Source organism: Nicotiana tabacum, chromosome 19 (genome assembly GCF_000715075.1).
Source record: "Nicotiana tabacum cultivar K326 chromosome 19, ASM71507v2, whole genome shotgun sequence".
Taxonomy (NCBI): Eukaryota; Viridiplantae; Streptophyta; class Magnoliopsida; order Solanales; family Solanaceae; genus Nicotiana; species Nicotiana tabacum.
Window position 1 is genome coordinate 45,197,515 of NC_134098.1, and position 24,256 is coordinate 45,221,770.

Genomic DNA, 24,256 nt, shown 5'->3' on the forward strand with positions numbered 1-24,256 from the left:
CTCAATGGCTTGCCAAGCAAAATGGTGAGAATCAATTCAAAAAGTTCATTGACATGATGAAGAGTCTATCTATTAATGTTCATTAGATTGAGGCTTTGGAGCAAATGCCCGGTTATGCAAAGTTCATGAAGGACTTTGTGACAAAGAAGCCATCGATGAATTGTGAAACTATAAAGATGACTCATCAAGTGAGTGCAATTGTGCATTCAATGGCTCCCAAATTGGAAGATCCTGGTGCTTTCACAATCCCTTGTACCATTGGCAGTGCCAACTTTTCTAAAGCTCTTTGTGATCTTGGGGCAAGTATCAATTTGATGACCTATTCGGTTTTCAAGACTTTGGGAATTGGGAAACTAAGACCCACATCTATGAGATTAAAAATGGCGGACCGTACCATGAAGAGACCGTTGGGTATAATTGATTATGTGGTGGTTCGTGTTGATAAATTCATTCTCCCGGCGGATTTTGTTATTCTTGATTGTGAGGTTGATTATGAGGTGCCGATCATTCTTGGGAGACCTTTCATTGCTATGAGGAAGGCTCTAGTTGATCTGGAAGCCAGATAACTTACATTCCGGGTTGGTGATAAAAAGGTGGTTTTCCATGTGGGTAAATCTATGAGGCAACCCAATAGTAATGAGGTGTGTTCTTTCGTAGATTTGGTGACCGGTGTGATTGTGGATGAAGCCAGTGTCGTGATGAATGTTGATGATACATTGGAGGCCGTTTGCTAAATTTTGATGATGGGGAAATGGATGGCTTCATAGAATGTGTAAATTCTTTGCAAGGGATGGGGTCATACAATCATGCACCTCGGAAACTTTCCTTGGATCTCGAAAATAGGAAAACTCCTCCTACAAAGCCTTCAATTGAAGAGCCTCCTATCTTGGAGTTGAATCCATTGCCTCCACATCTCAGGTATGAATTTCTCAGCCCTTGTTCTACTTTACTGGTTATTATTTCCTCTTGTTTGACTAACGTGTAGGTTGACTCTATATTGGCAGTGCTCAACAAGAGGAAGAAAGCTATTGGGTGGACTTTGGCGGACATTCGGGGAATAAGCTCTGCATTTTGCATACACAAGATTAATTTGGAGGAAGATGCCAAACCCTCCATTGAACATCAAAGGAGACTCAACGAAGCAATGCAAGAGGTTGTCAAAAAGGAGACCATAAAGTGGTTGGATGCCGGGGTTATCTATCCCATTTCTGACAGTTCGTGGACTTCTCTGGTGCAATGCGTTCCGAAGAAGGGGCATAATTGTGGTCACCAATGATAAGAACGAGTTGATTCCAACAAGAACGGTAACCGGGTGGAGAGTGTGTATGGACTATCGGAAGCTAAACAAAGTTAGAAGGAAAGACCATTTCCCATTACCCTTTCTTGACCAAATGCTTGATAGGTTGGCTGGCCGGGCGTTCTATTGCTTTCTAGATGGATATTCAGGCTACAATCAAATGCTTATTGCCCCGGAAGATCAAGAGAAAACAACCTTCACTTGTCCCTATGGCACTTTCGCTTTCAAGCAGATGCCATTTCACTTATGCAATGCACCGACAACTTTCCAACGGTGTATGATAGTGATCTTTACGGATATGGCAGAGGATTACCTTGAAGTCTTCATGGATGACTTTTCGGTAGTCGGGAATTCTTTTGATGATTGCTTGAGAAATTTGGATAAGGTCTTGGAAAGATGTGAAGACACAAACTTGGTATTGAATTGGGAGAAATATCATTTCATGGTTGAGGAAGGCATTGTGCTCGGCCACAAAATTTCAAAGAATGGCATTGATGTCGACAAGCCGAAAATAGAGGTGATTTCTAAACTTCCACATCCAACATCCGTGAAGGGAGTAAGGAGTTTCTTAGGTCATGCGGGGTTCTACCGTCTTTTCATCAAGGATTTTTCCGAAATGGTGAACCCCTTGTGTAAGCTTTTGGAGAAAGATGCCAAATTCCATTTCAATGAGGATTGCATGAAGGAATTTGAATTTCTCAAGTTCAAATTGACAACTACTCCTATTATCACCGCCCCGAATTGGAGCTTGCCTTTTGAGCTCATGTGTGACGCTAGTGATATGGCGCTCGGAGCAGTTTTGGGGCAACGTGTCAATAAGATCTTTCATCTGGTCTACTATGCTAGTAAGACCATGAATGATCCCAAGTCAATTACACTGTGACCGAAAAAAAGCTCATTGCTATTATTTTTGCTATGGAAAAATTCCGCCCGTACTTGATGGGTACAAAGGTGATTGTCCACACGGATCATGCGGTACTTCGGTACCTTATGAGCAAGAAAGATTCAAAGGCTTGGTTAATGAGATGGATGCTTTAACTGCAAGAGTTCGATCTAGATATATAAGACCGTAAAGGCAGTGAAAACCAAGTGGCGGACCACTTGTCTCGCTTGGAGGAGGAGGGGAGTCCATATGGCAGCCTTGAAATCAATGACTCCTTCCCCGGCGAGAAACTTCTAGCCATTTCAATGACCGAGATGCCATGGTTCGCTGATTTAGCAAATTATCTTATGAGTGGTATTGTACTGGATGCGTTTTCTTCAAATCAAAGGAAGAAGCTCAAACGGGATTGCCTAGACTATTATTGGGATGAACCGTACCTCTTCTAGATTTGTATCGATGGCGTGATTAGAAGATGTATGACGGAGGAGGAACAAGTTGAAATTCTTGGGGTTTGTCATTCTTCACCCTACGGTGGTCACCATGGAGGAGCAAGAATGATGGCCAAAGTGCTGAGTTGTGGATTCTATTGGCCTACTCTCTACAAGGACGCAAGTGATCTAGCCAAGCGTTGTGATGAATGTCAAAGGGCAAGTGGGATTTCAAAGACAAATGAGATGCCCCTCACCACCATTTTGGAAATTGATATTTTTGATGTGTGGGGTATTGATTTCATGGGACCGTTTGTAAGCTCTTGTGGGAACACCTACATTTTTGTAGTTGTGGATTATGTGTCAAAATGGGTTGAGGTCGTTGCTCTACCCAACAATGAAGCTAGAAGTTTTGGTACTCCGCGGTCCATTATAAGCGATGGAGGGTTGCTTTTTTGCAACCAAGCATTTGACACCTTGCTTAGCAAGTATTGTGTCACTCACAAAGTCACGACCCCCTATCACCCTCAAGCAAGCAGAGAAGTGGAAGTCTCCAACCGGGAGATCAAGAGTATTTTGTCAAAAACAGTGAATGCCAACAAGACGGATTGGTCAAAGAAACTTGATGATGCTTTAAGGGCTTATAGGATGGCTTACAAAACACCTATTGGGATGTCTCTATACCGGTTAGTGTTTGGGAAAGCTTGTCACCTTCCGGTGGAACTTGAGCACAAGGCCATGTGGGCTTTGAAGAAGCTAAATCTTGAGTGGGATGTCGCTTCCAACTTAAGGGTGGCACAATTGAATGAGCTAGATGAATTTCGGTACAATGCATATGCAAGTTCATCCTTATACAAGAAGAAGATGAAGTACCTCCATGACAAGTACATTCCGAACAAGGAGTTTAAAGAAGGTGATCTTGTGTTATTGTTTAATTCTCGGTTAGGGATGTTTCTGGGAAAGTTGAAGTCTAAATGGAGTGGCCCGTTTGAAGTTGTGAGTGTGACACCCTTCGGTGCATTGGACTTGAAGAATAAAAATGATGAAGTGTTTAGAGTCAATGGTTACCGGGTGAAGCACTATCTAGGAAAAGTTGGTTATGGCCACTGAATGTTGAATTGCCAACACCTGAAGAACTACCAAAGTTGCCCATAGACCGGGCCTTATTACCCTCTCGCTCCATTTTGTTTCTTAATTTGTGGGTCTCTGTGGCTTGAGCGAATGCCACCATCTTTCCATAGTTCATATCAGAATTCAAGGCAGCTGTAGCAGCCTCATTAATTACCAAGGGACTAAGGCCCTGTACAAATCGGCGCACTCTAGCCTCCATAGTGGTCAGCATGTAAATAGCATACTTAGATAGGTACATGAATCTCATATGGTAATTCCACACACTCAGGCTACCTTGCCTCAAGTTCTCAAGCTCAGCAAAATGGGCTGCCTTAGTCTCGGCAGGTAAGAAATTATCAATGAAGGCATTGGCAAACTCACCCCACCTCGCCGGAGGGCTCCCTTCTTTATGGGACTCCTCCCACAGTTCAAACCAAGAATATACCACCTCTTTCAGGTGGTAGGAGGCCAATTCCACTGCCTCTGTCTCAGTAGCACGTATAACTCAGAGAGTCTTGTGCATCTCATCAATGAAGTCCTGGGATCTTCCTCTGGGTTAGTACCCGTGAACACTGGAGGATCCAACTGGAGAAACCTGTTCACCCTGGAACTAGTAGAATCCCCTGGCTGACTGGAAGATGTGGGTGCAACATTTGATCTCTGGGCCTGGGATGCCACTATCTGAGCCAACATCTGTATGGCTCCCCTAAGATCAACATCAGAAACACCAGAATCGGAAGTTGGAACTGGAGGTGGAACTGGTATATCAGTTGGAGGAACCATTGCAACTTCAGTAGGTATAGGGACATGTGCGGTCTGATCAATTGTAGTGGAGTCAGGCAGTGTTGTAACTGGAGGAATATCCTCACTCCTCAGGGGCTCACTCCCATCATCAATTATAGGATCAACTGCCACTCCTGGGGTAACATTGGCTCTTTGGCCAGTTCTTGCCTTCTTCTTAGGTGCCATGTACTGAAAATTAGAGCAACTCAGGAGTTAAAGGAGGAACAATCTTACAACCAGCTTTATCGCACGATCAAGAACATGAAAGAAGGGTATTATTCCTAAATGCACATGTAGCATCCTAATTATAGATGTGGTCGACAACACACCGATAATAAGGACTCTACTAGCCGCGGCTCCGAGACATCCTAGGACACTTTATATCCTTAGGCTCTAATACCAAGTTTGTCACGCCCCAAAACTGAGAAGTGCGACCGGGCAAGCCTGTTAGATTTCATTCTACCCAAACTCATCCACGAATGGAGATAATACATATTTTCATTAATTAGACAAAAAAGTGTTCATGTCTACAATACCAATTCATTACCAATAGTTTCATCACTTTTAAATTCTCAAATGGACAAATAATACAACCACAACATAGCTTAATTTTGCTTTCACAGCACCAATATACAACCCACACTATATCTGCGGAGCCTCTATAGATAAAGAAGAGTACAATGATAATGCTGGCAACAAGGCCCCGGCAATATCTCAACCATAATACAAAACGAACAAAAGATACATGACCCCGGGATGAAGTGGGGCTCACCAAGTCAGCTGGCAAGAAGGTATACTGCTATCACTGATCAATATCTCCTGCTGTGGAACCACCTGCATCTATTTAAAGATGCAGCGCCCCCGCCAAAAGGCACGTTAGTACCGTCGAATAGCACTAGTATGTATAACTAAACACACTCTCAATAGAACAAATCATAGAAACAAAAATATCATAATATCAATGAAAGCTTTAATCAACATCAAACCTTAATTTATGATCAAGACATTGTTCAAATAAATTTCCATATATCACATTGGGAGAATTTTAGTATTGACATTCCATTGTTCAATATACCATTATTCACATTACCAATACCACCGTACTCTTAGCACGGAGTCCAATCACGACCCAATCGGCTAGGCTATCTCATTAGAGACATCAACCACAATTACTTTTAGTATCAGTACCACCATAAATTTAGTACGGAGTCCGATCACGACATGATCGGCTAGGCCATCTCATTAGAGACATCAACCACAATTACCATTTCAATTATAATTTCCAGCACAATCACCACCATGTGTACGGCATGGTGTCCGATCACGACCCGATCGACTAGGTTGTCTTATTTGAGACATCAACCTTTTTATATCAATCATCGCATTTCATATTACTTTCACATCTTTTTATTTCATTGGCACTAATGGCCATCATAATAGGATCATTCTTGGCACGTTGGCCGTATTTAGTATTTCATCCTCACCTTTTCACTTTCTAACATCAACATCAACAACAATTCAAGTCAAGGCATATAGTACACATGTGAGCAATTAAGAGTCTAAGGCACATAGAGATTCTTCACAAAATTTGGCATAATAGCCTTCGTTTGAATTTATCTTGAAGTCGAACATTTCTAATGCATGGCCCATATTTTAACACATCCTCAATTGATAACATAACATGAATAAAGCATTTGGGTTACTTGTTGAACATATATATTTCAACCCAATCTTAGTCGGAATAGCCAATTTTATAATGAACCACTCGGGACTTACATAATTCACATGAATATCATGGGATCCAATTCTAAGAGAAGAGTTTAGCCAACATACCTCAATCGAACATCCTTAAACTCTAAAATGTTCTGGAATTCTTAGGAACTTCAATCTATTTTGGAAATATAATAAATTAAACCAAAATTAGGAAGATGATTATGGTTCTAGCTCATTTGAGTATTTTATCAAACCCTAGGTGTGCATTAAGGTTTCAAGGTCCTTTTATGGAGGATATCATCATCCTACAACCCAATCTTTACCATTATTAGCTCAACAATCTTCCTACACCCTTTGATATCATATGCATGTAAAATAAACAACTCTCATGCCCAAATATTATCTTGTTAATTACCCATTTATATATAAAAGTAGAAATTGAGGGTTAGGGTGTAGAATCTTACCTCTAAGATGAAGACCTAGTGAGTTTCCCTTCTTAATCTTCCAAAACTTGAGCAAGAACTAAAGAACAATTATTGAAAAATACCTTCTCACTCTAGGGCACTCTCTCTCACTCTAAAATGTCAGATTATATCTCAAAAATGGCCCAAAACGTGTATTTAACGAAGTAGGGTCGGGCTTTAAAAACCCAAAAATGAAACTCCGAAACAGGTTCTGCGGTCGCATATGCGACCGCATATCGGTCGCATAATTGGTGTCCAAAATGATCAAAAATCTGCCTGTGTCTGCGGTCCGTATAACTATTCTGCGGTCGCATAGTGCACCGAATAACAGTTATGCGATCGCATAGTCGACCGCATAATTTCTTCCCACCGGCCCAAATAACTGCTTCACTCTGCGGCTATTATGCAGTCCGCAGAGTGATTCTGCGGTCGCATAATGGACCGCAAAAACACATTTTACAACCAAATATTTTCCTTTACTTTTCGCTGCATTATTCAACCCAAAAGGTCAGAGCCTAGTCCGACACCATGAAATATTATTTTTCCTTTGCAAAATTTTACGGGGCCTTACAATGAAGATGGTTGCAATCCCTATGACTGCGACATAGATGGATGCGATCTATGTGGCTGTGATACAGATGGCTATGACCCATGTGGTTGTGATATGGATGGTTGTGATCCATGTGGTTGTGTTATGTAGGGATGTGATCCACGTGGTTGTGATCTACGTGGTTGTGATGCAGATGGCTGCAATCCACGTGGTTGTGAGGTAGCTGGATTGTATGTCGGATGTATAGTCCTATGGCCTTGTGATGGATGACCCAGTGTCTAGATGAAAATATACGCCTCATGATGTTGTGGCAACTTAGTATAGTTGTATGGTGGAGGATAAGACATAGGCATCTTTGAAGAGGGTGGAAATGAGGGAGTAGTATTATCCCCAGATTCTACCCTCCTGTTTCCCTTCCTAGCCTTTTCTCGACCCCGAGAGCTAGTAGGGTCATTGTTACCTTGACCCTTGCCTGCCATCTGCATAATATGTCACGACCCAAAATCCAACATATAAGAAACTAGTTATAACACGAGAGTGCTTTAAAAAACTAATTTTTTAATCCTCGTCAATGTATTGTTCCTCGTCCGAGAATTCCTCGTCTTCACTTGTTTGAATTTCATCAGTTGATTCTTCATCCTCATTTTCTATAATTGTTACTTCATTTATATCAACTTCTTCCAATATGCATTCAGGATGTTCAAAATCATTTTCTAATTGATCGTCCACTATTTGGTGAACACTGGAGATATCGTTTTGATATGCAATATCTAACACATTCTCGACTTCCACCCTACCTACAGGCTTAGTTTTGATTACAACCCACCAATCGGACTTATTCCGCCGCAATGGATAAGGAGCATAATACACTTGCCTAACGTTATGTGCAATTATGAAAGGATCATAGCGATCACACTTGCCTAAGAGTTCAATTCATATCCTAAAAGTTCAATTCATATCCTAAAAGTTCAATTCATATCTAAAAAGATCAACCATTACCCCTAAATGTTCAATTCATAACCAAAAAGTTCGATTCATATCCTAAAAGTTCAACCCATACCCTAAACAATTCAATTAATACCCTAAACAATTCAATTAACCTCACAAAATATAAGCTCTATCCAAAAAGTTCAATACTTACCCCTAAAAATTCAATACATACCCTAAAAGTTCAATTCATAAGAACAAATCCTAATAACTCAATTCAAGGTTAAAAATTCAATTCCTAACTAAACTATTCAAGTCAATACAAAATTAAACATTCAATTTACACCATATGTAATCAATTCAATTCAATTAAAACAGGACCTAAACCCTAGATTTCAATAAAATGCAAAGTTAAACAATCAAGTTAAATACTAATTAATTAATTCAAAACTAATTAACAAAATATTAAATTTATACAAAGAAGATGTAAGTTCTAATTCAAACCTAGAATTTTTAGGAGGTAGTGGAGGAGGGGTGGCAGTGGGGGCAGTAGCAGCGGCGGCGGCAGTGGCGACACGGGGGCAGTGGCGACGTGGGGTGGGGAATAGGATTTGTGTGAGGGAAATAGAGAAGGAGTGGGAAAGGGTGTTGTGTGTGTGAGGGAGAAGAGAGTGGAGTTAGAAAATATTGAGAATTAGAGAATAAGAGAAATGAGGGGGAAAGGACGTATTTCAGATCTTAAATTAAAGGTACCGACCGACATCGGTCGGTAATGTCAATCGGTACACTTAAGTGACTATTGACTGTGTTTGGCCACAGTTAACCGATCGACTTTGGTCGGTAGTTTTAAAAAATATTAAATTATTATTTTGTGTTATTATTTCTTAAAATATTATAAACTTTAAAAATATTATAAATTATAAGCATATATTTTATTCACATATATATTTACTAATAAATAATTATAAACTATAAGCATAATCTTTATAAATAATTATTATATTAACTAATTACTTTTAATAAATTATAAGCATATATTTTATTCACACATATATAATTAATCACTCATAATAAAAAATTAAAGGTATATATATATGAGACGTTTATTTTATTCAAATTCCACATTTTGTCTTATATATTCATTTGTTTTATAACTAATTACAAATCACATAGATTATTAAATATCGCTTGAGACGTTTTACCTTTTGTATTCATCTATCTAAGTTAATTTTCTAAGTAATAATTAAGTATATGAGACAAACACACACACATACACACATACCTTGTATTGTAATTGATGATCAATCACATGCATTACTACGTACGAAAACTTGATCAATTGATGAATTGGTAAACCAATACTATTCTATTGTACTACAGAGGCTGAGGGAGGAGAAACCCTATGTCAAAGTCTCCAAGTGTGAGTTCTGGCTTAGTTCGGTGGCATTCTTTGGACACATAGTGTCCAGTAAGGGAATTAAGGTGGATCCGAAGAAGATAGAGGCAGTTTAGAGTAGTCCCAGGCCATCTTCAGCTACTGAGATTTGGAGTTTTCTTGGCTTGGCTGGTTATTATCGTCGCTTTGTGGAGGTTTTCTCGTCTATTACATCGCCCTTGACTAAATTGACCCAAAATGGTGCTCCATTCAGGTGGTCGGTTGAGTGTGAAGAGAGCTTTCAGAAGCTTAAGACTGCCTTGACCATAGCTCCAATTTTAGTTTTACCTTCAGCTTCTGGTTCTTATACATTGTATAGTAATGCTTCTTGTATTGGCATTGGGTGTGTCTTAATGCAGGAGGGTTGAGTGATTGCTTATGCTTCGCGCCAGTTGAAGCCACATGAAAAGAACTACCTTGTCCATGATTTAGAATTGGCAGCCATTGTTCATACATTGAAGATTAAGAGGCACTATCTCTATGGTATGTCATGTGAGGTATTTACAGATCATCGAAATCTTGAGTATTCAAGGTCGGATTTGTGTGCCAAATGTAGATGGGCTGCGTGAATTCATTCTTGAAGAAGCCCACAGTTCACGGTATTCTATTCATCCGGGTGCCGCAAAGATGTATCAGGACTTGAGGCATCACTATTGGTGGAGAAAAATGAAGAAAGATATAGATGGGTTAGTAGCTCGATGCTTAAATTGTAAACAGGTGAAGTACGAACATCAGAGACCAGGCGGATTGCTTTAGAGACTGGAAATTCAGGAATGGAAATGGGAGTGTATTACCATGAACTTTGTAGTTGGACTCCCACAGACTTTGAGAAAGTTTGATGTTGTTTGGGTAATTGTAGATCGGTTGACTAACTCCGTGCATTTTATTCTAGTCGGTACTACTTATTCTTCGGAGCGATTGGCTGAGATTTATATCCGTGAGATTGTTCGCCTACACGGTGTGCCAGTGTCCATCATTTCAGATCGGGGCACGCAGTTTACATCATAGTTTTGGAGAGCAATGCAGCGAGAATTAGGCACACAGGTTCACTTGAGTACAGTATTTCACCCTCAGATGGACGGATAGTCCGAGCGCACTATTCAAATATTGGAAGATATGCTACGTGCTTGTGTTATAGATTTTGGGGGTTCTTAGGATCAGTTTCTGCCACTGGCAGAATTTTCTTACAATAACAGCTACCAATCAAGCATTCAGATGGCTCCGTATGAGGCTTTATATGGGAGACGGTGTCGGTCTCCAGTGGGTTGGTTTGAGGCGGGTGAGGCTAGGCTATTGGGTACTGATTTAGTTCAGGATGCTTTGGAAAAGGTTAAAGTGATTCAGGATCGACTTCGCACGGCGCAGTCCAGACAAAAGAGTTATGCTAACCGAAAGGTTCGCGATGTTGCTTACATGGTAAGAGAGAAGGTATTACTCTGAGTTTCACCTATGAAGGGTGTTATGAGATTTGGGTAGAAGGATAAGTTGAGACCTAGGTATATTGGGCCTTTTGAAATTCTTAAGAAGATTGGAGAGTTGGCTTACGAACTTGCATTGCCACCTAATCTATCGGGTGTTCATCTAGTGTTTCATGTATCTATGCTCCGAAAGTATGTCGGAGATCCGTCTCATGTTTTGGATCTTAGTATAGTGTAGTTGGATGGTAATTTGTCTTATGATGTTGAGCCGGTGGCCATTTTGGACCGACATGTTTGAAAGTTGAGATCAAAGAACATAGCTTCAGTGAAAGTACAGTGGAGAAGCCAACCAGTTGGATAAGCTACTTGGGAGATTGAGCGGGAGATGCAGAGAAAATATCCACACGTATTTGAGGCTCTAGGTATGATTCTAAACTCGTTCGAGGACGAACGTTTGTTTAAGAGGGGGAGAATGTAACGACACGGCCGGTCGTTTTTAATATTATAGCCGTGTTCCCCCATTTACTGCTCAATTTGTGCTTTGCAGTTGTTATATGACTTGCCGGGTAATTGGTTCGGGTCCAGTGAGGTCTTGGAATGAATTGGAACAGTTAGTTCCAAGGTTTAACACTTAAGTTGAAAAGGTTGGTTGGATGTCGACCTATGTGTAAACGACCCCGGAATATACTTTTCATGATTCCAATAGCTCTGTATGGTGATTTTGGACTTAGGTGCGTGTCTGGAAAATTATTTGGAAGTCAATAGTTAAATTAGGCATGAAATGGCTAAAATAGAAATTTAAGTTTGGAAGTTTGACCGGGGAGTTTCCTTTTTGATATCGGGGTCGGAATCTAGTTCTGAAATTTTTTATAGATCCGTTATGTCATTTATGACTTGTGTGCAAAATTTGAGGTCAATCGGACTTGATTTGATAGGTTTCGGCATCAAATGAAGAAGTTAAAAATTCTTCATTTCATTAAGCTTGAATTGGGGTATGCTTCATGGTTTTAGCGTTGTTTGATGTGATTTGAGGTCTCGACTAAGTTCGTATAATGTTTTAGGATTTATTGGTGTATTTGGTTGAGGACCCAGGGGCCTTGGGTGACTTTCGGATGGTTAACAGATTTAATTTTGGATCTGCTGGAATTTTTCTGATGCACTACCTAGTTTCCTTCATCGCGTTTGCAAGAGGGATCTCGCATTCGCGAAGGGGAACTGGATGCAGGCTAAATTTTCTCTTCACATTCACGAAGTGGAAGCCGCGTTTGCGAAGGGTTGGGCAGGTTGTGCATCACGAACGCAAGGGTGCGGTCGCGTTCACGAAGAACAGAGAGAGAGAGAGAGAGAGAGAGAGTTGGGGGGACCTAACGCGTTGGCCTATGCATTCGCGAGTGAGGTTCCGCGTTCGCGAAGTCCTGGATTTTTTGTCATCGCGTTCGCGAAGAAGAAATTCTGGGCAGCACATTTTTGTGCTTCACGAACGCGAGGCAAGGGACACATTAGCGAAGATGGAATGCCCGGACAGAAAGTTTAAGTTCTGAAAATGGAACTTTGTCCCATTTTCCATTTTTTAACGATTTGGAGGTCGGCAAGAGGCGATTTTCGGGAGATTTTTAAGGAAAATAATGGGGTAAGTATCTTTAACTCAATTTTAGTCACATTACCCGAATCCATGGTTGTTTTTAACATTTAATTGGTAATTTAAGTTGGAAAAATTGTTAAAACCCTCTTGGTTTAATTTGAGGATTTGATGGCAGAGTTGTTATCGGAAATTAGTAATTTTGGTATGGCTAGACTCATGGTTGAAAGAGCGTTCATATTTTATAAATTTTGTTGACTTCCGAAACGTGAAATTTTGTCGGCACCCACGGGCAATTTTTGAGTGAAATTTTAGATTTTGTTGGAAAATTAGTATTTTCATATGGAATAAATTCCTATGATTTGTGTTGACTGAATCGAATTAATTATGACTAGATACGAGACTTTCGGAGACCAATTCACGAGGCAAAGACTTTGTTATTATTTAGATGCTCATCTACTCTATGACATCGGATTTTGGGAAGTCTTTTATATTAGTATTTGTGAGGTTTTTATATTGAATTTAAATATTTTGTTTTCAAACTTAAGAGGTTATTGTGATTTATTGAGGTTGTCGGCTTGCCTAGTATTGAGATAGGCGCCATCATGACATGCGGATTTTGGGCCGTGACAAGGCACCCCCAGGAAAGCATGTACTGCGTGAGCAAGTTGCCAAAGAAGAATCTAATGATTTACCACCCAAATCGTGTGCAAGCCATCTCCCCTAGCGTGATCTCACCCACATTGATGGGTCACCCAGGCATCAGAAAAAATATCATACACACTCGAGCTAGAGTGCTGATCACGCCCAACTATGCCTTATAAAAAGGACTAAGCGGTCATTGCAAATATAATCTGGTTTACAAGTCCGCAGTCGAATCCCACAGAGAACTAAGGCTTAGCTACAGTTGTTCAATATCGCTAAGAAACACAAGTCCAAACAACTTCCTAATTATAAAGATTATAATATTTATTTTTATCTAATTAACTAATAAATACTAGAAAGCAGTAAAACTATCAATTAACAAGGATAAGGATTGGAGACAAGATTAAGGAGGTCTAGAGTTATGATTTTTCCAATTGTCGGAATCCTTCCCGCTACGTCTTCTATAATTTCGCCTAAGTATTCTCTACCGATCATGAGCGCTCTAAGTGTCGTAATTCTCTCCCGAGTAACTACCACAATTTACTAGACATATTCTCCCGAATTACGCTAGCTGGCATTAAGTACGGCTCACTCGGATCACACCAAGGTTTCGTTATCCCTAATCCCACCTTTAAACCCTTCGTATTGATCCCTCATATACGATAGGAGTGATGTTGTTCAACAACTACCAAAATATGCACTCTCTCCCGAGTAATACACACTAAATAGGCACAGTCGATTGAGAGCTCTTCAACCAACCACAATAATAACGTAGTTGAACAAATAGAGAAAATACTACGGCAAATTTATATTAACGTAACAGGAAAATCATCCTTCAAGAGGTTCCATCAAAACCCTAGATAACAAATTAGCTATTCATAATAGTATGCAAAACTACAATACTAGAATTTATAATCAATAATGGAAATAGCAAGAAGGAAGTGAAAAACTCGTAGAAGAATTCTCCGCCTTACTCCTAGTGTATTCTTGCCTCCTTAGGTTGAATCCCCAGTAAAAATTGTGTTTTTTTCTCGGTCTTCCCTAAAATGGTATTTAATTACTATTTATATGTGTAAGGAAAAGGCCTAGACAAAATATACCAGTCCAAAATCAAAAAGGAGACAACAATGGGCTTTAAAAATCCGGAACACGTTCGCCACGGGCCGTGCCTCATGAGGCAAAATGCGCAGAAACTCTCTCGCTGCAGACCTGGCGTCACTGCCTTTAACGCTAGGAAATTGGCTCGTGTCGCCAGCTTCTTTGCTTCGTTTCTCATTCTGCCTGACTTTTCCATTCTTTGCATTAGCTTCTCTTCTTTTATCAATTCTTCTTTTGTCTTTTTCTTTGTTTCTTTCTTTGTCATCAATAATTATTTCATCATTAGATAATCATAAGTCCATTGTTTTAATACATGAAATACACTTTAAATATTTACTTTGCTCCAATTGCATCTTCAATGTACCTACACATAAAATAAACTCAATTAAACATAAATATAGTATAATTTAGCATTAAAACACCAAAATGTAAGGTAAGTAATGTACTAAAAATATGGAATTATAGCCAAACATCACTACCCCACACTTAAACATTGCTCGTCCTCGAGTCAACTAACAATTCACACTATCCTTGAGCACTTTGTTTTTACACAATTGAGGCACACTACATCAATGACCATGGTTAATTGCAACAATTCAACTTTAGCATATGTAATCACATACACTTCTCTTTTCTTATGCCAAACTTCAAAAATATTCACAACAAAGATAACATGCTCATAGCAATCCTAACCTCAAAAACCGACTCAAAAGTCACAATGCACTCATGGCTTGAATACCCAATATCATAGAGAGAAGTCTAATAACGTCACTTATCCCTCGCAAAATTATGTGCCCTAACAATAAGAACAAATGAGTAAGTTGAATCCACACATTCGAATCAAATACTCAAATATATTTCAAGGACTCAGATAAATCAAAGAAATTCCTCACTCTCACAAAGAAGTCACATGCATGCACAAAGTACCATAGGCTTGCCCATTATGTAAACCTCCACTAATGTAGGCTTGCTCAATCTAAAATCAGTTAGGACTTTTTCATAGTTGTAACGTGGGCTAAGGGAAGGGTAAGATATATTTTGGATTAGTGATTCATCCTCCCAAGCACTTTAGCACATTACATAATAACTTTAAGCGCAAATTCTTCAATCCACTTCAATTTCACAAACAAGATCACACCCCAAAAATATTTCCTCTTTCTTTAAGCACTGCTTTACTTAATATCCCACTAGAAAGAACAAGACAATAATTTATTCATCTATATTTTTCCTTCTTTTCTTATCTTTTTTATTTCTACTCTTGTTTTTTTCCTTTTTAGTTTCCGCTAGTGGTGTATTACTTTAACAAACAAGTTCACCCTTCTTTCTTTCATTGGTTCCACTCGAAAGCCACCCCACACTTAGCCCTTACTTCTTCTAGCGCTCATTTTACAATTAAAGTGATTTAAGAGATAAAAGGATCAAAATGATGAAACTTTAGAATAAAGGAGTATAGGCTTGTAATATGGTTGCCAAATAAAAGTCTATAGGCTCAAAATAGCTGACTAGGGATAATTTTTATTTATGGTAAGCATTAAGTTCAAAAGAATCAAATAAAGCCTAAAATAATTTTTCAAATCGAGCAAAACCTAAAATTTTGCTTCAACTCACATGTCGGGCAAGTTCTAGACTCTACTGCAATGACACGGACTACACAAAATCTCACAGCACGTGGCACATAATTCACTAAGGACGGTCTCATTCCGATTCTCAAATAATGCAAGTATTCACGGAGCCACGAGATATTAAGCATTAAGCACAAAGTGAACATAAGTCAAGAAAATGAGACGTAGGCGTCACAACACATGCTATCCAATTAACCAAGGCATCATAAGCAATTTAGCTCATAGGGAAGATACTACACATGCCAAAGCCTAAATATGCTACTATCAAATAAGTCAAGGGCGCCTAGGAATCTCATCTTTCTTCGTCCATTTATTTCCTAAATTCTAATCTACTCTAAAAAAATTAAAAAAATTTAAAAGAAATAAAAACTACTACCCAATTCAAATAAAACCCTTGAAAAAGAATTGCGACATAAAGAAAAATCAAGGGGGAATTAATACACTACCTACAAAGAAATTTTTTTTTTAGACTTAAATCCCTCAAGAAAATTGTCTAATAGATCCATCGTCGAGAAAAGTTCAATCTTTTTTAAAAAAAATAATTATTCAATTAAACTAATACAGCTAAAGTAACATAGAAAGTCACCCAGACAATCTCCTCACCCCACACTTAAAATTGTGCATTGACCCCAATGTACACCATAACTAATAAAAGGGTAAAAGAAACTTCCTGGTAGGCTAAAGGCCGAAGCACTAGCAGCTCATGGGGTACTCAGACTTCTCCCAGGCCTGGTCCTTCGTGCGGGTACCTCACACTTAGTTCCAACCATCTGGTTCGCTTTTGCATACTTCCATTGGCTTTTATTCCTATACTCATAATCCTACAAAATAAAATAACACTACAAAAATAATAAAAATAATAAAATAAAAAAAAATAAAAGAAAGCGGTAAAGCTGGGTTGCCTCCCAACAAGCGCTTGATTTAACGTCGCGGCACGACGTAAATCACTTTCTGCCTTTATTTCGAACTTATGAATTGGACCCCGAGTTTTGATTCTGCTATATGATCATGCTCCTGAGGTGGTGGAACGAATCTGACTGGCCCAATAAAATAATGTAGTAATCTGCACTTCTTCGCCTTTAGATGAGATGTGTTTTCCTGACTTTCTGGCAAGAAGAATTCCAGAATGTAGGCATCTTATTCCTTATTCCTTGACTCCTCAAGTGGCTCGAATGACTCTATTTTTGTATCATCATCCAAACACACTGTGGAAAAATGCTTGGAGTGTCGACCAATGCGCTCAACTATATGAACATTGGGACTGTTTACATCCTCAACATTAATGACACTAGAGTCAACTAAATATGGATCATCAATGTCCTTGGTTGACTCTAGTATCTCTTCTACAACATCGGCATCCTCAAATTCTAGTTGATTAGTTTGGTCATATTCTACTCTGACCTCCTCCATGAGAACCTCAATTTCGGTATCTACTTCATGCTCTTCTTCGCTACTATCCCCAACATTAGCTTGTTGAGCATTAAATGCTTTAACCAATTGACTCACTTGTGCCTCTAGGTTGTGAATAGTTTCCTCTTGCCTTTCTATCTGCAATTGTCTTTTACTATTTTGTTCCACAAGGCACTTTAACATATCATTGATCTTTTTCAGGTCATCATCCCTGGATTCTTTATTCCTATTAACTTCTCAAGAAAAATAAGAACCATCAAAGTAAGGGGTTAGGGGAAGATAAGAAATATAAGCACAACCATGAAAGTGACCATCTTGACCACCACACATATCACACACATTCCACACATAAGATTGAGTTGGTGTACATAACTCGCTCTCGGGAACATTTTGATAATTTTACCATGGGTGGTTTCCTCCACAATATGCATAAAGAGGATTAAAAATAGAATTACCAACCGCAAAACTCTCATAATTCCAAGATGCCATGTTTTTAAAATCAACAAGTAAAACAAAAATAAAATATATCAAATACAAAAAATAAAAATAAAAGTTCAAACTTGAAACCTAGAAACACGTACACCTACAGCTACACCGTTAGTTTCCCGGCAACGGCGCAAAAATTTGATCATGCCCAACTATGCCTTATAAAAAGGACTAAGTGGTCATTGCAAATATAATCCAGTTTATAAGTCCGGAGTCGAATCCCACAGAGAACTAAAGCTAAGCTACAGTTGTTCAATATCGCTAAGAAACACAAGTCCAAACATTTTCCTAATTATAAAGATTATAATATTTATTTTTATCTAATTAACTAACAAATACTAGAAAGCAGTAAAACTGTCAATTAACAAGGATAAGAATTGGAGACAAGACTAAGGAGGTCTAGAGTTATGATTTCCCCAATTATCAGAATCCTTCTCGCTACGTCTTCTATAATTTCGCCTAAGTATTCTCTACCGATCATGAGCACTTTGAGTGTCGTAATTCTCTCCCGATTAACTACCATAATTTACTAGACATATTCTCCCGAATTACGCTAGCTGGCATTAAGTACGACTCACTCGGATCGCACCAAGGTTTCGTTATCCCTAATCATACCTTTAAACCCTCCGTATTGATCTCTCATATACGTTAGGAGTGATGTTGTTCAACAACTACCTAAATATGTACTCTCTCCCGGGCAATACATGCTAAATAGGCACAGTCGATTGAGAGCTCTTCAACCAACCACAATAATAACGTAGTTGAACAAATAGAGAAAATACTACGGCAAATCTATATTAACGTAACAGGAAAATCATCCTTCAAGAGGTTACTTCAAAACTCTAGATAAAAAATTAGCTATTCATAATAGTATGCAAAACTACAATACTAGAATTTATAATCAATAATGGAAATAGCAAGAAGGAAGTGAAAAACTCGTAGAAGAATTCTCTGCCTTGCTCCTAGTGTGTTCTTGCCTCCTTAGGTCGAATCCCCAGTAAAAATTGTGTTTTTTTCTCGGTCTCCCATAAAAAATAGTGTTTAATGACTAATTATATGTGTAGGCAAAAGGCCTAGACGAAATAACCCAGTCCAAAACCAAAAAGGAGACAAAATAGGCTTTAAAAATCTGGAACACGTTCGCCACGGGCCGTGCCTCGCGAGGCAAAACACGCAGAAGTTCTCTTGCTGCAGACCTGGCGTTGCTGCCTTTAAGGCTAGGAAATTGGCTTGCGTCGCCAGCTTCTTTGCTTCGTTTCTCATTCTGCCTAACCTTTCCATTCTTTGCATTAGCTTCTCTTCTTTTATCAATTCTTCTTTTGTTTTTTTTTTGTTTCTTTCTGTGTCATCAATAATTATTTCATCATTAGATAATCATAAGCCCATTGTTTTAGTGCATGAAATACACTTTAAATATTACTTTGCTCCAATTTCATCTCCAATGTACCTACACATAAAATAAACTCAACTAAACACAAATATAGTATAGTTTAAGCATTAAAACACCAAAATGTAAGGTAAGTAATGCACTAAAAATATGAAATTATAGCCAAACATCAAGTGCATTCATTGTTGTGCTCAACTGGCATTAGTCTGGCCTGCACAAAATTTTTTCACACTTTGGCGGTCTTGTTGAAGTCGAAGTGGATCATCTCTAGATGGGCATCACCCTTAGTTCTTGTCCAATTGGCATTCGAATTGATGCCACAAAGAATGTGACGTATCTCCTGGTAGCTTGGGCATTTGACAAACTTTTGTAGTCTTCGTGGGATAGGGCTATCAACTCCCAAAAACTCGCATAAAGACTGCCAATCCATTGGCACCTCCTCTCCATGGACCCATGACTTGAACAAGTCGCCATTCCAATTGGCATAAAGTTCTCGCAACATACTCAAATTTTCATGGTCGGGGCACTCTAGGAACTTATCCATCTTCATTTCCCGCAACCGGGCAAGCACGTCCGGAAAGTTCTTTTCCAAAGTTTTCACATTAATTCCCATTTCGGGGACATACCGCCCATATGGAACCAAGTTATTATGCCATTAGATGGAATCATCATGAACTAGATCCAAATGAGGCCTTGGTCTCAATGGTGCCTTCTTCGATTCGTTGGCAACTTGTTTCCTTTTAGCTTACCGAGAGTATCCCTCCCCTTGCTTGCGCTTTTTAGGAGCGGGAGCAGTGGTGGAGGACTTCCCTCTCCCTTACCCTTGTTTGCACTATCACGAGCCATAGCAACCTACAACACAAATAATCATGAATGTGAGAAAGCATCAAGAAGTCCGCCTAAGGTTATCGTGAGAGTCAAAGATGACCCCACACTTAAAATCGAAGGCTCAATATAATAGACTCACAATCTTGGTCTAAAATGCATAAATATTGCACCACAAGGCAATAAGTACTCAAGACTTCCCATACCGCATAATTATAATTCACTAACTATGCCACACACATAAAATAGTCGAACAAGGTGAAATGACTTAGCCTTAATGCAAGCAAGTAGCACACGGCCCTCAATCTATACCACTAATACATTATACTAGCTAATTATAACAAAGTGCTACAATATACATACTTCAAGATACATGGTGTGGGTGACATGTGAACATTAAAGCCAAATTCTGAATTATGTAAAACCTCCCTCCAAACACCTCACACTTAGCCCGATATCACATATAATTACACTCGGCTACTGAGACTTCACCGGTGCAAAAATTACTCATTCAAACATTTTATCAAACACATTGTGAGTATTAAGTGTATGCAACTCAATTCAACAATGGTGGAACATGGTGGCCCTCCCAAATTTCAACGAAGTAGAGGGGATTGTAGTTTACTACTCCATATACAATACAACAACCAAGTTGTATCAACCAATTTTGTTCCACATTAGGGCCACCCACCATATAACAAGTTCTAAGAAACAAATTATGGGGAAATTTGGGGATTGGGCGTTTGGGAGGGGAGATGTTCATTATAATCGACAAAGTAAAAGAAAAAGAAGAAGAAGAATAATAGAAACATACCAGGAGGAATTAAGATGAAAGCAAGAGAAAACTTGAAAAATTGAGAGAAATAGAGAGAGAGAGAGAGAGAGAGAGAGAGAGAGAGAGAGAGAGAGAGAGACGCGGCAGAGAGCTTGTGAGGAGAGATACGGTGAGAGAGAAAGAGGGGTTAGAGTTTGTTTTAACTTGTGGTGGGGATGGGTATGGGTTATAACGTTAGGTAGATGGGTATGTGGGTCGGGTTTTATGGGTATGGGAAATAAAACAAAAACAGAAAAACAAAAAAGAAAAAAACATAATTCTTACCTACCCCTAGCCCAGTGCGTCGCACTAAGCCTGGCGCTGGGGGAAACGTTGATTCTGTTTCTGTGCCCTAGGTAGCGCTAGGTGCTGGCCTGGGTGCTATTTTTTTTTTTTTTTTTAAATAAAATCCCTGATCCCTCCCCCCATTCCCCTCCCTCCCCCCCCTCCGAGCACTTTATATATCCAATTTACATACCCCACACCATTCTGCCTATAATTTTTATGTCTACAAAGAAAACAAAAAACTCTAGTCTACTTAACTCAAAAAGTTTAAAAACTAAGCTATGAAAGCAATAAAAATTGGGTTGTCTCCCAACAAGCGCCTGATTTAATACTGCGGCGTGACGCAGAGCCTTGCTTACTCATTAGCGAGTACTACTTTGGACTACTCACGATCAATGATTCCTTCCCAATAATGCTTGACTATTTTCCCATTCACTAAAAATTTTCTTTCACCATTTAAAGCACATAGCTCAATTTCACCATAAAGATTGACTCTCACCACCTCGATTTTAACTTCCAAGGAAATAGCTTAAGCCTGGAATGGAACAATAGTACCTTTTGGCCCGGTTCAAAGTGGCGCGGCTTGATACACTTGCCGTGTTATCTTTTTGTTTTCTCCTTGTAAAGCTTAGCATTTTCATAAGAATGCAGTCTGAACTCATCTAATTCATTCAACTGCAAGAGCCTCTTCTCGCCCGCGGCTTCAAAATCCATATTCAACTCTTTAATTGCCCAGTACGCCTTTTGTTCAAGTTCAATAGGAATGTAACATGCCTTCCCATAAACATTCTTATACGGTGATGCCCCAATTGGTGTTTTGTATTCAGTTCTATATACCCATAAGGCATTATCTAACTTTGCAGCCCAATCCTTCATATTCACACTTAATGTCTTCTCTAATATTTTCTTTATTTCTCTGTTGGACACCTTAGGTTGTTCACTTTTTTGCGGATGATATGTCGCGGAAACTCTGTGGCGGACCCCATATTTGGCTAGAAGGTTATTCAATAACCGATTGAAGAAATATTTCCCTTCATCACTAATCAAGGCACGTGGGGTCCCAAACCTCGAGAATATATTTTTCTTCACAAAAGCAGCTACCACCTTGGCATTATTGGTTGGCAAAGTGATTGCCTCTACCCATTTTGACACGTAGTAAACCGCTAGCAAGATATATTTGTTTCCTCTAGAAAATGAGAACAGTCCATAAAGTCTATCTCCCACACATAAAAAATCTCTACCTCCAGGATGTTATTCAAAGGCATCTCATCCCTCTTTGTGATTGTTCTTGTTCTTTGATATTGGTCACACTTATTAACAAATGCATGGAGATCCTTGAACAATGTTGGCCAAAAGAACGTAGATTGTAGTACCTTTGCAGCTGTCCTATTACCACCATGATGGCCCCAATAAGGCGAGGCATGGCAATCATACAACACTAATTCCACCTCCTTTTCTAGAATTCACCTCCTCATCAACTGATCAGCACACTGTTTGTACAAAAATGACTCATCCTAATAGTAGAAGTTTACATCATGTAAAAACTTCTTTCTAGCTTCAGATTCAATTTCAGGAGGAAGTACCCCACTCACAAGATAATTCACATAGTCCATGTACCGTGGGAGAGGGTCTTGGGTGATAGAAAAAACTTTCTCATCAGGATATACCTCCTTAATTTGTCCACCTTCCTCCACATGCTCATGATTTTCCAGCCTTGATAGATGGTCATCTACTTAGTTTTATGTGCCCTTCCGATCTCGTATTTTAAATAGATACCTGATTGTTGCATGATCGGTATGGACTATAACTTTTGTTCCCACCAAGTATGCCTGAAATTTCTCAAAAGCCCACACAACGACCAACAACTCCTTTTCAATGGTGGTGTAATTCAACTGTGCATCATCAAGAGTCTTACTCGCATAATATATGGAGTAAAACATCTTGTCCCTTCTTTGGCCTAGCACTGCCCCAATAGCATGGTCACTTGCATCGCACATAAGTTCAAATGGTAAGGACCAATCTGGTGCCACAATAATGGGGGCAGCCACCAGCTTCTTTTTGCGTTCCTCAAATGCCTTCAGGCAGGCTTCATCAAAATTGAAGGTTGCATCCTTTTAAAGCAACCTGCATAAAGGAGTAGTATTTTTTGAAAAATCTTTAATAAATCGTCTATAGAAACCCGCGTGTCCCAAGAAACTCCGAATACCCTTCACACAAATGGGTGGAGGTATTTTTCCAACCGCCTCCACCTTCACCTTATCAACTTCAATGCCACTCTTTGACATGCTATGGCCCAACACAATGCTTTCTTGTACCATAAAATGGCATTTTTTCCAATTTAACACCAAATTTGGTTCTTCACAACGGGCCAACACCTTGCTCAAATTCTTCAAACAATCATCATAAGAAGACCCAAAGTCTGAAAAATCATCCATGAAAACTTCCAAAACATTTTCTACCATATCAGTGAAAATAGCCATCATGCACCTCTGAAAAGTGGCATGTGTATTACAAAGACCAAACGGCATTCACTTGAAAGTGAAACTACCATAAGGACATGTAAAAGTGTTCTTCTCCTGATCCTCTTGGCATATGACAATCCGATTGTACCCCGAATAACCATCAAGGAAGCAATAATATTCATGCCCCGCTAATCTGTCCAACATTTGGTCAATAAATAGAAGTGAGAAGTGATCCTTGCGGGTTGCTTTGTTGAACCTTCTGTAGTCAATGCAAACACTACACCCCGCCACAGTGCGAGTAGGAATTAGCTCATTTTTCTCATTCTCTACAACAGTCATCCCCCCTTTTTAGGCACACATTGTACTGGGCTCACCCAGTTGCTGTAAAAAATAGGAAAGATGATACCTGCATCAAGCCACTTAATTACTTCCTACTTCACGACCTCTTTCATAATCAGATTTAATCTCCTTTGTTGCTCAATACTAGGGCGGTGTCCATCTTCCAGAAAGATTGTATGCATGCAAAATGATGGACTGATTCCTTTGATGTCAGTAATTATCCACCCAATAGCTTTTTTATGCTCACGAAACACTCTGAGCAATTTTTCTTCTTGCACATCGGTCAAGCTGGATGA

At 39.3% G+C, this 24,256-nt stretch overlaps 1 protein-coding gene across 1 annotated transcript; it reads right to left on the reverse strand.

Annotated features, from left to right (window-relative positions):
- Positions 1–21,759: 21,759 nt before the first annotated feature.
- Positions 21,760–23,477, reverse strand: LOC107771988 (uncharacterized). The gene is made up of 3 exons (XM_075239048.1): positions 23,366–23,477; positions 22,936–23,245; positions 21,760–22,345 (listed from the first exon to the last, which is right to left on the reverse strand). The coding sequence occupies exons 1-3, from the start codon at positions 23,475–23,477 to the stop codon at positions 21,760–21,762; spliced, it is 1,008 nt and encodes a 335-aa protein (XP_075095149.1).
- Between the last annotated feature and the right edge of the window lie 779 nt (positions 23,478–24,256).